Consider the following 17,745-nt stretch of genomic DNA (forward strand, 5'->3'; position numbering starts at 1 on the left):
GTAAGTGTGTACCTAGACACTGAATCAATCAGTCTGCCAATAAGCATTTGTTAAGTGTCTGCTAAGGCACTGTGCTAAGTACCGAGGATACAAATACAAAAGTCAAAAAGAAAGACAGACCCTGCTCTCAAGGAACTTACAGTCTCATGAGGTAAGACATTACACACACACACACACACACACACACACACACACACACACACAAAACTAAAAGGCTGAGGCCAGGTAGAGCTAAGCCATGGTCTTCTGACAGGAAGGAGGCTTGGTCATGAGTAAAAACTTTCATTCTTTTCTGCTGTTCTGATACTGTTGGCCTTGAATAAATCTCTATTTCTATTCCCCCCTATCAGCATATTTAAATGAGTATGGCTCTTCTCCCTTTCTCATAGGGAGGGAGTAGAGGGCAGTTCCTGTGGGGAATTCCTATGGAGGAATTGAGAGTGGTTCTGCTCCCCGAAAGGTGGAGCTAGAGATATACAGAGAGAGAGAGAGAGAGAGAGACAGAGAGAGAGAGAGAGAGAGAGAGAGAGAGAGAGAGAGAGAGAGAGAGAGAGAGAGAGAGAGAGAGAGAGAGAGAGAGAGAGAGAGAGAGAGACAGAGACAGAGAGAGAGACAGAGACAGAGAAGGGAGGGAGAGGGAGGGAGAGAGAGGGAGCACCTAAATTTACTCTTTAGTCAAACAATTCCCACTCCCAGTATCTGTGAAACTTGGATTCATGTAAGATTCTGGAGATTTCTGCTACTATTCTTCGTACATTGTAGATGCTCTTAATCGTATACAAGTTGGTGAACATGGATAGGTAATTTTTTCCTCCCCCTTCCTTTTCACTTTAAAGTTCACTTGATTGGATTTATAAATTTTCAGAAAAATGCATTTCTTATGATTTCAAAGAAATTCAATTGAATCCACATTTATTAAGACCCAGCTATGAGCAAGGCACTTTTCTAGGTGCTGTGGATACAAAGACACAAAACAAAACAAAACGTTTTCTCTCCTAAAGAGCTCACATTATGCTAGGGAGGAAACAATATACAAAAACAGGTAAATACAAACAGACTCATAATAAACACATGCTTCTGTGTAATATACATATATATATATATTACATATATACATGTAAAAACACAATTTGATTGGTCCCTTCTATGAATGGCTAAGACCTCTTTCTTTCCACATTTTCTGCTTTATCCAGAAATCAAAATTCTATTCTCAGATACCGTCTTCTTAAGTTCCTGCTTCCCTCCAATATCTGCATTTCCCTTCCAACATTCATGCTTACAATCAGTAGCTGCAATTAAAACATGACTTGTGGGCGTAACATTTTTGGTTTCTTATTCAAACCTTTCTAATTTTAGCAACTTTTTTTTGAAGCAACTGTTTAATAATGACCTCAAGCAATTAGATTTGTGCCAAAGTGAATCTCCAGTACTGTGTAGAAATGGATGGTTTTAACAAATTTTGGTAAGTTTACTCTCATGTTCTCGATCTATTCCTTGGGGAGTTGGAAGATGTCTACATTGTTATTATGATAGAGAGAAACCTTGGTACCCTTAACAGGTAATTACAAAGCATGCTTATTTATCCTTTCTTCTGACTCTTTCTGAATGATTCCTCACCTAACAGTGCCTGTAGATATATATCTTGTAGAAGAAATCGTTTCTTCCTCTTCAGAGAATCTAGCTTTCTTTTCTGTAGGTAGAGACACACATCAATTAATGATCTCCAAATATTTGTTTATCTTTATTATTTCTTTCCCTTTGGTACTTTCCCCCACTGGTTCAACATACTGAAATGAATCAGGATTTTCCCTGGCTCTTTTTACAAAGAAAAGTGTTTTATTTTCAATTTTCAGAACAAAACAAAGATTTCCATAACAATAGAATAAAAAGATGATTGCACATAAAACTGCAAATCTACCATATAAAACTTGCTATTTCCTCCAAATATGCAACAGTTATCATGCAATTTTTTTCCTTTTTTTTCTTCCATTCTTCCTTCTACTCTAGAGATGGCTGCCATTAAAGATAAATAGGTTTATATATGTCAAATTATTCTATACACACTTCCATTTATCAGTTCTTTATCTGGGTGCAGATAGTGCCTCTCTTCATATGTCTTTTATTTTTTATTCATGTATTTCTAACAGTCAAATGACAGTCACTCAGCCATTCTTAAAATAATATTGCTGTAATTGTATACAATGTTCTCTTGATTCTGCTCATTTTTCTCTTTATGGTTTTGTTCAAGTCTTTCCATGTTCTTCTAAGATGATTGAAGTCATCATTTCTTATAGCACAGTAGTATTCCACCACAATCATACATTATAACTTGTTCAGCTATTTCCCAATTGATAGGTATCCCTGCAATTCCCAGTTCTTTGTTACCACAAAGAGAGCTGCTACAAACATCCTTTTCACATTTAAAGTTATAATTACTATTTGTGAATTTCTCTCCATCCTATTTTTACCCACTATTTGCTTTCTTAGCCTCTCTTTTTACCCTATCCCTGTTACCTTATCTTCTCCCCATCTTCCCATCCCAACTTCACCCACCCTTCCAAGAGTCTCCCATCCCTTCCCCCACCCTCCCAAATTTCAATCCACACACCCCTCTAAAAGTCTCTCCACCACCCTGTCTCCCAGTTTTCTCACCTCTCCACATGTTTAGAAGACTTCTAGACATAATAGCCTTCTAGATGTATATGTTGTTTCCTCTTCAACCCAGATGACAGTAAGGTTCCAACATTACCAGCTCTCCACCCCCACCTGCTTCCTCTGTATTAGTTCATCCTTCAATGACCCATTTTTATAATGTAATCACTCCCTTTTACCTTTTCCTAACCAATTCTGTTTTTAAGAATCACTTCTTTATACAGAACTCAGCTTTTTTTGGTAAACTACCTTAGTAATGATGTCAGTTTTAAGAATACTGATAACATTTTCATATATTTAATAAGTAAACAGTTTGACTTTGATGAGTGTCATCTTTAATGTTTTCCTTATATTTCTTCTGTATCTTTTATATTGAATTTTCCATTGAGTTCTGCTTTTTTTGTTACAAGTACCTGAAATTTTTCAGTTTGTTAAATGACCATTTAAAAAATTCAGGATAATATTCCACTTTGCTGGATAAGTTACTCTTGGATGCAACTCCAGCTCTTTTGATTTTTGAAATATAATGTTATAAGACCTACAGTCTTTTTTTTTTTTTAAAGCAATTGGGGTTAAGTAACTTGCTCAAGGTTACATGGCCAGTTATTTCTGGGTGTGGTGCTAAGTATCGGAGCCCAGATTTGATCCCCAGGTCATCCCGACACTGGAGCCAGTGCTCTTACTCGCTGAGCCACCTGGCCGCCCCTAGACCTACAGTCTTTTAAAGTAGAAGCTGCTATATGTTGTGAAATCCTGGCTGTATTTAAATTAATTTTTTCTTTTTTTTTCTTCAATATTTTCTCTTTAACCTGGGAGTTTTGAAACTTTGCCTTTCCAGTTGCCCTTTCTCCCTGGTTCTTTCAGTTTTTCTTTTGAGAATTAGGGCTTGCCCCCTCATTTTTATTTATTTTATTTCTTAAAATATATCTTTTATTAATTTCCCAATTACATGTAAAATTTTTCAACGTTCATTAAAAAATTTGTTTCAAATTCTCTCCCTCACTTCTTCCCACCCCCCTCCTTGAGAAGACAAGCAATATGATATTGATTATACATGTGAAGTCATGTAAAATATAATTCCATATTAGCCATGGTCCTTTGGGGACAACTGTCTTGATCTGAATAGTTGTGTTTTGCAATCGATCATCCTTACAATATTGCTGTTACTGTATATAATGTTCTCCTGATTCTTCTCATTTTACTTTGAGAGTGAGTTCATATGTCTTCCCATGTTTTTCTGAAACCATCCTGATCATAATTTCTCATAGCACGGTAGTTTTCTATCATATTAGTGTGTAAGGCTGATGTTACAAATGGATGATTCCTACTTTTTGATGTGGACCAATGTATCAAGCTAAGTGACTGAAATAAATAAAAATTGAAAAGGATTCTTGTTTAGCCATTTCCCATTTGGTGAGTATCCCCTCAATTTCCAAACCTTTGCCACCACAAAAAGAGCTGCTATAAATGTTTTTGTACAAATTGTCCCTTTTACTTTTACTTTGATTTCTTTGGGATACAGACCTAGTAGTGCTATTGCTGGGTTAAGGGATATGCACAATTGTGTAGTCCTTTGGTGCCCCCTCATTTTTAGGGGAACACTTTGTTATCTCTAATACCCAAGAGAGTGGAGATTTGAATCCCCTTTCCTTTTCTACTATGAATCAGATGAGCCTACACTTTGAGTATAGATAGAAATTACTTGTTTTTGTCAGAAAGACAAACACTATATACTACTCAGGTCTCTGCCTAATGCTTTGTGTTCTCCATACTTCCTGGAAAGAAGATTCTCAGTCTTTTGTAATTAATGCTAACAGTTCTTGTAGACTACTTCTATGGAGAACATATAGGTCCAAGATGTCCCAAAATAGTGGTCTAAATTACCTTATGAGGTAGTTAGTTCCTTTTCACTGTAAAAGGACAAGTAGGAGTTAGAGCTAGAAGAAAGCTTATGGATCATCTAGTCCAACCTTCTGGTTTTACAGATGAGAAAAATGAGACTGAGGGGTTAAGCAACTTGCCCACAGTCACTAAACCAGTAAATAGTGGAGTTCAGATTTCAACCATAATCTTACTCAAAGTCTTATATGCTTGCTACAGCTACACAGTTAGAAATTTACATATTGTAAAGAGGACTCTTTCATCTGTAGGAAACTGACATAGAGGACCTCTAACATAATATTATATAACTAAGATTCTGTGACTTCATGATTCTCATGAAAGAGAAAGGTCCAAGGATAATGATGATATTATTATTCATATTAATAACAACAGATGATATTCATATGGTACTTTAAGGTTTGAAAAACATTTTACAAATATTTCATTTGACCCTTATAAAACTCCTATTAGGTAGAAGCTGTTACTATTTCTATAACAATATAAGAAATAATGTATTTCAAGTACCTTGCAACCCTTAAAGTATCATATAAATGTTAGCTATTATTGTTACTGTTATTATTATTTTTTATAGATGAAGAAACTGAGGCTGTGAATACAAATATATAAAATATAAAGCTTATAAGGCTCTGAAATAGAGTTTGAAGCCATGTCTTTCTGTTGATATTCGAATACTCCATCCACCAGGCAATGCTGCTTCCTAGCAAATCCTTACACCTTATGTGCTCCCCAAATAGTTCCAATGTCTAAGCATGATAGAAAATTGCACTGGATTCTTGAAGGTTTTGCTAACAAAGCACAAACTCTGGTAGGATTTGAGCCACACTTGTAAGGCTTTGAGATATGTTCAATAGAGATATACTATTGTCCAAGGAACCATTTTGTTAGAGACAAACAGATTGGCAACCAGCTAGTGATTTTTTTTTTGGCCAAAGTAATACACGAAGACCACATATTGAGGCACAGGAAAATGGGCATTTGATTTGATGGAAGGATCATGCATAGCAACAAAATCCCAACTCTTTCTTCTCTGTTTTTTTTGTCCTGAAATTTGATAGGATTTTACAACGTTTTGGGTGCTTTTCCACACATCATTTCATTTGATCCATAGACCAGAATCTGTCTTGTAGCAAGATGGCTCCTGTAATGGCTACTATACAAATTAAAAGACTGAGGCTCAGAGAAAATAAATGACTTACCTGAAGTATAAAAACCAAGGTCTCCTAACACTAAATCTAGTACTTCTTTAGAAAGAATGGGTGTTGTAGCAAAGTAGATTGTGAAAAATTAGAATACGATAAGAAAATCCAGAAATAGGCACCATGAAGAATTGTATGAGTGATAATAAAGAGATCTTATGACCAGTTAATTAGGATCCTGGACAGTCCTGGGCTTCACATGCTGAATCCAAGGTTTCTGATTGCCAGACTTTTGAACCCAGATACTGAAGCCACATTCCAGGGCCAAGCTCGATCACTGAGAAGAGGCTGTTTTGCTAATGAACCTCCTCAGGGCTTCCTTCATGTCCTTATTCCTCAGACTATAGATGAAGGGGTTCAGCATGGGAGTAACCACGGAGTACATTACTGAGGCAACTGAGACCTTCCAGGAGGAGTGTGTAACTGAGGAACTTAGATATACTCCAAGTCCAGTGCCATAAAATAGTGAAACAACACAGAGGTGAGACCCACAGGTAGAAAAGGCTTTATATTTCCCCCCAGGAGATGGTACTTTCAGTATTGAGGAACATATCTGTGTATAAGAGAAAAGGATCCCTGTGAAGGGGAGAACACCTAGCACACCAGTTGCAAAATACACTAAGATGGTATTGATGAGGGTATCAGAACAAGAGAGTTTCATAACCTCACCAAGATCACAGAAAAAGTGTGAAATTTCACGTTCTGTACAAAAAGACAGCCGCATCACCATTAGAACTTGGAGAATGGAGTTTAGAAGACTAATAGCCCATGCCATCAGAACCAGGAGGCCACAAATTTGTGGACTCATTATGGTGGCATAGTGCAGAGGGTGACAGATGGCCACAAAGCGGTCATAGGCCATCACAGTGAGAAGTAAATTGTCTGAACAAGCAAAAACAATGAAGAAATACATCTGAGCAAAGCACCCAGCATATGAGATGGCCTTATTGTGTGTTAGGAGGTTCGCCAGCATCTTGGGGACCAATGTAGTAACTAGACAGAGATCCACCAAGGACAGATTGGAGAGAAAGAAGTACATGGGGGTGTGGAGGTGGGAGTCAGAGCCAATGGCCAGTATGATGAGAAGGTTCCCAACCACAGTGACCATGTACATGCCCAGGAAGAGTCCAAAGAGGGGAAGGTGCTGCTCTGCCTTCTCAGAAAGTCCCAGGAGAAGGAATTCTGACACATGTGTTTGGTTTTCTGGTTCCATACATCTGATATATCTGCAAGAAAAAAGATATGGAAAGTTAACAAAATGGAAATAGTCACCTCTCATTTTGTGATAGAAAGAGCATTAGATTTGGACTCAGAAGACTCAAGTTTAAATCCAACATCTACCACCTTTGTTATTTTAGACAAGTCACTTCCCTTTCCTGGGCCTCAGTTTCCTCATATGCAAAATGAAATTGGGCTAGGTGATCTTTAAGTCACTTTTCAGCTCTCACAATCATCAGAAATTCCATAAACCATACTTAGAACTTAAGTAATTTATAAATGAAATTATAAAAGCTTTCTTCAGGAGTAATATTCCTTTAAGGTACAAAATATATTGAGTTAAACATTAAAAAAATATAAATTACAAAATGATGAAAGTGGAGTAGAATACTTAAACCAATTATGAAAGGGAGATGATTGGCAATTCAATAAAGAACTGATTGGAACCAAATAGATGTTATGTCCAATATAAAAATATATTTTAAAAATGTAATCAAAATGAAAAAAAAAACTGGTATATTGGGAAATGTATTGATGGAAGTCATGGCAGATAATAACTTGACATCCAAAATATATAAGCAATTAGTTTTTTAAAATCACAGTGGAAATCATCTCTCAATAAAATATATAAACAATTTTCAGAGAAAGAATATAAATTATTTAAAACAAAATATTATTTCATACTGAGATCTGCATTCTCTCCCTCTCACCTACTCTCCCCAATTGAGGAAGAAAGAAATGCAAAATCCCTGTTACAAACATGTATAGTCAAACAAAACAAATTCCTCAAATTCCTTATAATATTTTGAAAATGCTCAATATTACCAATAATCAGAAAGATACAAGTTAACACAACTTTGAGGTACTTCTTCAAACTCATGAAATAGGCAGAAAATAACCAAAGTCCAACACCAATAAGTTTGATCAGGAATAGGCATAATCAATTTTTGCAAATGGAATTGCAAAGTTCTAAAACACTTTTGCACAATAATCTGGCATTACATAATAATGATCTAATAACTATATTTTGGGGAATAGACTCAGAATATTAAAAATTATTGATTCAAAAATCTTTATAGCTTCATTAAGTATAAAAGTGAGAATAAAACATTGAAACAATCTTATAATAAGACAATAGTTAAATAAATTCTGATAAATTATTGTTATGGAATACTATAATGCAATTGTGAAATAATACAAAGAACTACAGCAAGACCATTATCAAATAATGCAAAGTAAAAAAAAAAATAGAGCTACATGGATGGAGAATACTAGTTAGGACCATACAAGAAGCAAAGTGAATGTCAATGAATAGAATCCTGATGAAGAATTAGAGGAAGTGATAAAAGTTACTATAATATTTTATACATTGAAAATTATTCATTTGAAAGTAAATAGCTACTAAATGAATTTAAGCAATTCTATTGATATTCAATGATCTTTTAAATAAAATATTTGAAATATTTTAAAAGTAAGATGTATAGCCAGAGCAAAGTCTGCTCAGCTGGAAAGGGATCTCAATTATGGGAGCTGGGGGTTGTGAGGGTGACAGTGATATGTCAGGAGAGTGAGAGATGGGAAGTTTGTTCTGCAGAAAAGATAGTTTCAGAACTGAGGGATAGGGGCAGATAGGTGGCGCAGTGAATAGAGCACCGGCCCTGGAGTCAGGAGGACCTGAGTTCAAATTCAGCCTCAGACACCTAACACAAAAACTAGTCATGTGACCTTGGGCAAGTCACTTAACCCCAATTTCCCTCCAAAAAAAAAAGCAAAAAAAAAAAAAGAACTGAGGGATAACAAGTGAGCAAAAGAAAATCCAAGTTAACATGATTCATTGACCTGAAGAAAAACAAAGGCAGAGGCCAGAAAGAGGTGGTGAATATAGGATTCTGAAATCAGCATCAGTATTGCTTCATTGTAGGATGCAGAAAGATTAACCAAAGTTAACATGATCTAAAGTGATGCCTACACTCAAGAAACAAGGTATGCAAAAGCTTGAGCTTATACAAGAAAAGTGTTTTGAAATATAACATTCAATACATTTACTCTACTGGCATTTTTTTTAAAGATAGAAAGATTAATGTGTGGAGTTACAAGAAAGTATATTTTGGTTCAATGCAAGGAAGAATCTCCTAAAAATAAGATCTATACTGAAATGCAATGTAATGCTTCAGGAATCAGTAAGTTTCCCATCACTAAAGTTCTTCCAGCAGGGATTAAAGATCACTTGTCCATGGTACCACCATTCTTTCCTCATTTGAAACCTTGGTGTTATCATTAAATATTTTTTCTCCCTCATTTCCTACTTTAAATATCAGATGCTAAATCCTGTTGAATTCATGTACAACATATATCTGACATCCACTCATCTCTATTCCCATTGTCATAATCTTAGAACAAATCCTTACTATCCCCAGACAGTATGCTGCAGTCTCCTCCTAACAGTCTTCAATAAAGCCATGGAAATTCACACTCCACATCAATATTGCCTTCACCTCTCTGCTTAATGCATTGTTTCTTCTCTACTCAAAAACCACATCCTGGGTCATCTCCAGTCATCCTGATGAGGATCTGGTCACTGGATCCAGATGGGTCTGGAGGAGAAAGGGAGGTTGATGACTTTGCACAGCCTTCCCTCAGTCAAATCAAAATCAACTGCAAGTCATGTCATCATTTCCCTGATGCCATTGTCCTCTTTGAAAATGAAGAAAAAACACAACACAACTCAGAAACCTTCAATACCTCCTACCAAATAAAAGATACATTCTTTTGAATGACATTTAAGGCTTTCCGTAATCTGGTGAATTACTACCTTTTACATTTCAAAGATATGGGACATGGAGCTCAGATATCATAAAGACATTGCTACAAAATGCAAAAGATAGTAATTGCCTGGACACATGAAAAACAGAGTACACTGCATTAGACACATAAAGACATTAGGGTGACAGGGTCTAACTACAAGACATTGAATGAGGGGAGATTCTCAATAGGTCAGGTCCCATAAAACAATATTTTCTCTCAGGTTTCCTGGAGCTATTACTCTACTGAAAACACTTCAACACACAAAGGAACAGGTATGTAAATGGCAACTAGAAAAGAGTAGAGTTTCCTTTTGGGGTTTCAGAGGCTTCAAAGCTATTCTACTGCCAACTCACTGAAATAACAACAATTTCAAGGAAAGAGTAGTTTGTTTATTTGGAATTTGTCATATGTCATATCCCTGATATAAGTTTAGTGCCATGGATCTGACTTGTTCCCATACATAGACCCGTATCATTTCAGATGTGGATGGGACTTCATAGGTCATCCAGTTCAATCTCTATCCAGACTAGAAATTGCTTATACTATACCCATCAATATTCATAAGCAAACCTCCAGTTCAAGATCTCCCACAATAGAGAATGAATGATGTCACCAGGTAGACCATAGTAGGACAACTACAGAAAATTTTTTTCACATGTAAGCAAAATTTGACAAATTTAAGCTTCTTTCTCTTCTTCCTTCTTTGTCCTTTAAAGTCAAATGGAAAAGATTAATTTCTCTTTTGAGTAATCCTCTTCAGATATTTGTATATAAATAATTTTTACAAGCTCCTTGAGGGCAAAGACTATGATTATGTTTTTACATGGATCCCTTCTATAGACATATGGCTTCTCTATTCATATTTCAAGAGTCTTTTGAAATGAGCATATATGGGGCATAGGAAAAGTATGGCTCATCTGGTTAAAACCAATAACTCACACATATGTATCTCCTTGAATATAGGCACATGTTTTTATTAAAAATAGAACTATTAGGGGCGGTCAGGTAGCACAGTGAGTAAGAGCACCGGCTCCAGTGTCGGGATGACCTGGAGATCGAATCCCGGGCTCAGACACTTAGCACCCACCCAGAACACCTGGCCGTGTAACCTTGAGCAAGTTAGTTAACCCCAATTGCCTTTAAAAAAATAGAACTACTATCTTATCCTGACTATGTGTGAAAGATGAGTAAGATATGTTGATATGTTCTGTGTATTTTTATTTTATTATTTTAATTTTTATTATTCATCCATTGCTTAATTAATTGTTCATCCACTCAGCTTCTTATCATTGCCAACAGGTGATAGTAGGTTCTCAAAATCAGGAAAAAAGAATATAATTTCTGTTACCTCCCATCCCACTGAAAAAACTCAAGAGAAGTTATTCATCAGAGGCTGAATCTCGGTTGATGCTTTTTGAGGGGACTTCCTGACTCCTGGGCTGGTGCTTTACTCACTGCGCCATTTAGACACCCCGACCTTGGCTTCTTCTAACTTTGACATATTTGATTCTAAAGACCCTTATAATGCTGATAGTCTCTTCTATGATGTCACTCTTTCTTCTGACATTCTCCTTTAAGGTCCCTCTCACCTCTGAAATCTTGTGCACTAAGGTCTTTTTCAGCTCTGACATTCTATGCTTGAAGGTTCCATCAAGATCTGACATTCTGTATTATAAGGGTCCTCCTAAGGTCCTTCCAAGCTCTGAACACTAGAGTAAAATGCTCATTCCAACACAAAATCCCTTGATTCATAATGTTTTGAAGATTAAAAAGCTCTGTGGATGTCACAATCCAAACTGACTGCAGAGTTTATGGTAGGGAATAAACAAGTTAAGAATGTAAGGCCAAGCAATCTTAAGAAATAACAGCCCTAAACACATCTAAATCTTAATATTTGTATAATTATTTTCAAATCAGTACAGATCCATTTAGTCTGTTCTTCATGCTAACTGTAACAAAGAAGTCAGTCACACTGCAGGGATAGAGTCATTAGGAGTTTGAACTCTCTAAGACTTTCAGAAGAAGAGTGAACTAATCATATACTAGTTGGGAAGACAAAACCTCTGAAGAGAAAATTCATGGTTAGGTCAAAGAATGACACAATAGAAAGGAGGGAGGTGTGTTACATTGAAAAGAACACTGGCTTTAGGGCCAGAGGGCTTGGGTTCAAATATTACCACCTCTGATTTTTAATATTTGTGTTACCACCTTACCTCCCTGGGTCTGAGTTTTCTTATCTCTAAAGTAGGGAAGTTAGACTGAATAGAGTTCAAGATTCCCTCCAGCTTTGGATCTATAATCCTAGGAACACATTACTATTATTCATCCTAGGATGTAATGGCAAGACTAGGTCATTCTCGGGTTCATTTTCTGGAAATAAAGAAGACTCCCCTGGGAATGATTTTATGTAGAAATATGGGAAGGATTGTTTTGTCCAAAATGAAAGAGTTCAGGACTCTATCTGATTTATGACTCACTAAGAGCCTTTTATCTTTTTCACAAGAATTCACATGAATTGCTTTTCTAGTAACATCTCTCAAGTTTATCAAGTCAGATCTATCAAATGACTTGTCCAGTCATTCTCAGAATTTTCTCACGCCTGCCATTTATTAATTTTTAAATACATTTTCATAATATCCATTGTTGTTTATGTCATCTATAATTCCCTATCATATTATTTCTCCTTCTAGAGAGCCCTTGTAGTAAAGAATAGGGAAAAGAATTTAGAAAACTAATATTTTGAAAATATCTGACATAATATGTAGTATTTCACAGTCCTAGCCCTACACCTATGTAAGGAAAAGAGGGGAGAGGCAAGTCTTTATTTTACATTCAGTCATATGTCCTTGCCTTTTTGAGAGCTCGAAGTACCAACAACCAAATAAAATCCATAAGAATATCTATTTCACCTCTGAATATGTCATATAATACCCAACAGATTTATGCCAATAATTAGAGGACTTTTTTTTTACATAATAAGACTCAATAAGGGTTTGTTGATTGTGATATATCAATATCTGCAAATTTTTTACAAAATATTCTGAAAGAAGGCTTGCATAATGGATAACTAGTAAAGGTTATGGAAGGTAGAAAGGAAGAGAGGGGAGATAGATATAAATAAAAGAATGATAACTTCTTAGATCTAGGGCATTTATCTAAATGCTCATCTGATGCAATAATATCCTCCAATAACATGTCTGATAAGTGTTCAGTTACTTTTTCTTTGAGATCCTACAGCAATAAAGAACTCCCTACCTCCTAAGGCTACTCTTTCTTAAATTCATAGACTGTTAGATCTTGAAGGAATCTTGAAGACCAGCTATATATCCTTATCCATGCTGAGGGTGGGGGGAAGAAAAAATATTGAGAAGACAAGGCAGGGAAGAAATAGACAAGTTGACAAAGGGTAGAAAAAGACAATAGGGTGGATAATGTGGGAAGATGTGGGCATCAAAATACAGATAATGTCTCACCCAAATTAAGTTAAACCTATGATAGTTACATATACAAGGCAGTACTGGTTCATAATTAATATATAAATGTCTTTAATATAGGATGTTATCTGTAAAGAGCCAATGATAGACTATATGTCTATCATACAATGACCAGCTAGTTAAATTCAAAACAGATCATCATTGGGTTGACCACTAGGTGGGAATCTTTTTGGCCACAGAATTTCACAAGTGCCCTTTCCTAGAAGGGTTATCATCTATGTCCATGGAAGACAAACCCTCACTTATAAAATCCTGAACCTGTTAGGAATTGAAATGAACAAGGAATCTATAGGATTGTAGTTTGGAAAAAAAGACAAGAATTTGGGTGGGCTTATGATTTGAGTTCAAAGAACAAAAAATAGTCCAGGGGGATCACTGAGTAAGAAAAAAAGTAAGAAAATGGAAAAGATTAGAAGATGTTGGAGAAGATATTATTTTGGGGGGACTGATGACAAAGGTAGGAATAAGGGTACAGACAATGTATCTTCTTTCTAGATCTCAAATTTAAGCTTTCATGTAGTCAGAGACACTGATGTTGGCCTCATAGCTAGATAAATTTTCTAGATAGATGATAGGGTCATATATTTAGATTTGGAAAGTATATTAAAATCATCTAGTTAACCACAATATACAGCTGAGGAAATTGATTCCCAGAAGTGACATGGCCAAGGTGACATAGATGACTGTACCTAGCACAAAGTGCTTAATAAATATTTTTTTTTTGTTTGATGAGGAGGAAAGACAGGAAACTACCAAAAATACTCTACAACTTCATCCCTCTTTAAGAAACCCAGAAAGTGGTTCTTCTGCAGTTGAATTCTGTACTATCCTCTATAGTGAAGAGCAGAGTTAGCATCAGACTCATTCCAGGACTTCAGGCACGGTTAGCTGAATGCCTTACCCAGTATGGTCACCCTGGGATTTGAATATAGAAATTATTGGCATGAGAAAAGAATGTGGGCTGAAGAAAAGAACAATTCACCCAAGAAAACTAAATTCTACAATTGAAAGGGTCTTAAAATATAGATAGATTATCAGAGCACAGAAAGACTTAGAACATAAAATATCAAAATGGATACATCCTTAGAACATATAGTGTCTAACCTACCTTGCTCCAACATGATTTTATAAGTAATGACACTGAGATCAAGTGAGGAAGAAACGTGACTTGTCCAAAGTCACACAAATAGTCAGTGACAAAGCTAGGTCTCAAGCCTGGTCTTCCAATTCAGTCTGTTGCAACACACGGTAACCATGAGGTCCAACAGTAACATTCATAAGAAAAGTGATTTTTTACTTCTCTTTTCCAGGACCCCCGAGGATTCCTGCTCACTCCCATTGCTTGCACCTCAATTCAAAGTTTCAGCTTTTCCCTAACCCATTTATAATAATAGTGTGTGTCTGACTTGTTCTCACAACTTTCTCCTTGACAGTGTACCCAGGAATGCTAGTCCTCCCCCAGTCTCTTACGTTCTTGTCCTCCCTTTGCTCATTGGAAATAGCCAGACACCTCATTAACTTTTACAGGGAATGAAATCTTTCTTTGCTTCATCTCTCTTCTAGTCCTATGGGTAATCCAGCTCCCTGGGTAGTGGAAAGCTTAGCCTCCTAGACCACTCCCAGCTTTGTAGAGTCAGAATGCTTGTGTCAGAAGATCAAATCACAGTCCTAGTTTCTGTCTTTGGGAGCAGAGCAGGAGCATCTCTGTTCTTGTTAGGTATCACAATGGAAAATTCTTTATGTGCTGTTGCTCAGTGTCTTCCTGGATGCTGGGACAGATTTAATTAAGAGCACTGATGTATACTGGACTCTGATCCCTCCTATTGTAATGACAATAACAGCTAATTTAAAAAGTGATTTAAAGTTATCAAATACTTCTGTAAACATGTAAATATTTAATTCCAGTATAACTGTGAAATACAAAGGGAAGATTCTACCCTGTTTCATGGTGTCACTGCAGAGAAGGAAATTAAATTGCCCAAGGTGCTACAGGTAGTCAGTAGGACTGGGGCCTGAACTGAGTTTTCTTTACTCTGAATCTAGCACTCTTTCCACCTGCTGTCCCAACTTTGGGTCATGGGGAACTCTTTCAGTTAGACTGAAGGCTGAGTTGGACTGGACCAGACTGTGGACTAGATTGGACTCTGATTTTGGTTTTGGGGGTTGTCATGATCTTCCTGGATTACTGAGGAAGAAAGGGTTACCTTCAGCCCTTGCCTTCCTTCCTTTCACATTCTTTCCTTTTCTGTCATAGTACTTACTGGTCATCACCAAGAAGTAATGTTTGACCGATCTTGCTTCTGTCCTGGATTGTTGTTAGGAAGGAAGACACCAGCTCTCTCTCCCCTGGAGAAAAGAGAGATGGACTCAGGCATGAAGAGTGATGTCTGAGTAAGGTACAAATGGACTATATATTGTCCTGGAACAGGTTGTTTCCCTGGGGGCAGTGGCAGGTATGGGAATATTTGTGATTTCTAGAGTCACAGAAACTCATCCCCATGGTTCCTCATTAGATAAATCATACAATTGTCTTTCCATTCCTGGAGCATCTCAATTCCCTGTGGGCCAACAGAGAACCCTGGCAGAAAGCTTCTTAACAATGAAAGCTATACAACAATGGAATTGGCTGTCTTATGGGGCAGTAAGTTACCCAACAATAGTGATCTTCAAGATATTAAGGGACTGCTTATGTTGATTACTGTAGAAAGTGCTAATTATTTGAAAATTGTTTGAACTAAATGGATGCTGAAGTCCCTTCTGGTTCTAACCACCTATGAATCTAAAATGGGCTTAATTGTAAATTAATGAAATACTCTTTACTGTAAATTCCCTAAAAGAATAAATGAACATATGGCAGGGATCATATAAATGGACTCCTTCCTCATGATGGTGGTTGATCAGTGAAATCCTTTCCAACGAATCATTGAATAGAATATTTCTTTAGAGTCAATGAATTTTTCATTACTAATATGTTTAAGCTTGGGGCCAATGAACATTCCTTATAATAGAAAGAGACCTAGATTTGGAGTCAGAAGACTTGGGTTTTTATCTTCGTTCTACTACTTACTGACCTTGAACAAGTCACTTATATGCTCTGACCTCATTTTCTTATCTCCAAAATGAGATGGGTAGCCACTGTGGTCTTTAATTTACCTTCCTAGCTTAAAGTCCTATAATCTGTAACGGGATTTCTACTTATGAATGAGTTGTACTAGATTTCTTCTGAGGTTATTTCTAGTCTTTTTTTTGAGGAGGGAAGACAAAGCAATTGGGGGTTAAGTGACTTCCCCAAGGTCACACAGCTAGTAAGTGTGTCAAGTGTCTGGGCCAAATTTGAACTCAGGTCCTCTTGACTCCATGGCCAGTACTCTATTCACTGCCTCCATTTCTAATTTGGGATGCTATAAAAGCATCCTGTGCTGTCAATTCTCTGACTAATTATATTATTGATACATAATCCCATACTCATTGAGTTCTCTAGGTCAGAGCAGACTTTCCTGTCTATTTTCTTTAGGTCTTAGAAGTAAGGGCCCTTTCTTCTGATACAATCAGGTTCCACTATTATTTGAAATTCAGTTCCCTACCTAGTCAAAATACTAGACAACAAAGGGAAACCAGTCCCCTTGGTTTCCAAAGCTCCTATATCTACAGATGTAGAAATATTCCCAAACCCTACATCTGAAGGAATAAACACAGAGATGGGGATCCTGTTCTCTCAATGCAAGGAACCAGAGAAAAGCAGAGAACTGGTCTCATGGGCCTTGTTTCAGTGGTTATACTATGGAAACATTGCAAGAATATTAGGATAGTCAAATGGTATTTATCCTACTGTATCTTAGGCACTGCTGAAATACGTAGACAATTTATATTGACCTTTGCTCTTAAGGAACTTCTTTTAGCATGGAATATGTTCATATAGGAGAATATACAGAATAATTGCAATGTAGTTTAGAGAGAGAGGGAGGTAGAAGTTGGGGGGAATCAGGAAATGCTTTATTCAGAAAGTGGTGCATGAGCTCATATTTCTCTAAGTAAGGGATTCTGTGAATAGAAAACAAGGAGGGAGTATATTCCAGGCATGGGGAAGAGCTATGTTTGAGGAACAGCAAGAAAAACAGTTTGGCTACAACTCACATGTGAATTGGACTAATGTATGATTAAGCTAAAACACAAGTTAGGTTCTAAGAATTGAGGTATTTAGAAGCTAAATATAAGAGTTTAAATTTTGCATTGGGATCAAGGAGTCAGTGGAGTTAGTGACTGTGAGAGTGATGTGGTCAGATCTATATCTAAGGAAAAATCATTTTAGCAGAGTGATGTGGTCAGATCTATATCTAAGGAAAAATCACTTTAGCAGCTATGTATAGGGTAGATTGGAAGAGGAAGAAACTTGAGACAAGAACACATTTTAGGAAGCTAATGTAGTAACCCTGGTGAGAGATGATAAAGCTGGAACTGAGGTGGTAGTTGCATGAGGA

At 36.6% G+C, this 17,745-nt stretch overlaps 1 protein-coding gene and 1 pseudogene across 2 annotated transcripts; one reads left to right on the plus strand and one right to left on the minus strand.

Annotated features, from left to right (window-relative positions):
- Window positions 1–1,058: 1,058 nt before the first annotated feature.
- LOC138160296 (olfactory receptor 7C1-like) lies at window positions 1,059–7,572 on the minus strand. 2 transcript variants are annotated; one of them, XM_069086933.1, is made up of 2 exons: window positions 6,048–7,572; window positions 1,059–1,081 (listed from the first exon to the last, which is right to left on the minus strand). In XM_069086933.1, the coding sequence occupies exons 1-2, from the start codon at window positions 7,027–7,029 to the stop codon at window positions 1,059–1,061; spliced, it is 1,005 nt and encodes a 334-aa protein (XP_068943034.1). In that variant the 5' UTR covers window positions 7,030–7,572. The 2 variants fall into 2 exon arrangements, with proteins under 2 accessions (XP_068943034.1, XP_068943033.1); XM_069086932.1 differs by lacking the exon at window positions 1,059–1,081 and having other exon boundaries at window positions 5,998–7,572.
- Window positions 6,790–17,745, plus strand: part of LOC138160297 (ubiquinone biosynthesis protein COQ9, mitochondrial pseudogene) — a 110,384-nt pseudogene continuing 99,428 nt past the window's right edge.

Source organism: Petaurus breviceps, unplaced genomic scaffold (assembly GCF_028583685.1).
Source record: "Petaurus breviceps papuanus isolate PSGF00001 unplaced genomic scaffold, PetGlider_PUasm1.0 180, whole genome shotgun sequence".
NCBI classification, from domain to species: Eukaryota; Metazoa; Chordata; class Mammalia; order Diprotodontia; family Petauridae; genus Petaurus; species Petaurus breviceps.

Coding starts and splice junctions, on each gene's coding strand:
- LOC138160296 (XM_069086933.1), bottom strand. CDS start 7,029: ATGAGAGGTGACTATTTCCATTTTGTTAACTTTCCATATCTTTTTTCT. Junction 1,082..6,047: donor AGCCCTGAGGAGGTTCATTA/GCAAAACAGCCT, acceptor TATGTATATTAC/ACAGAAGCATGTGTTTATTA.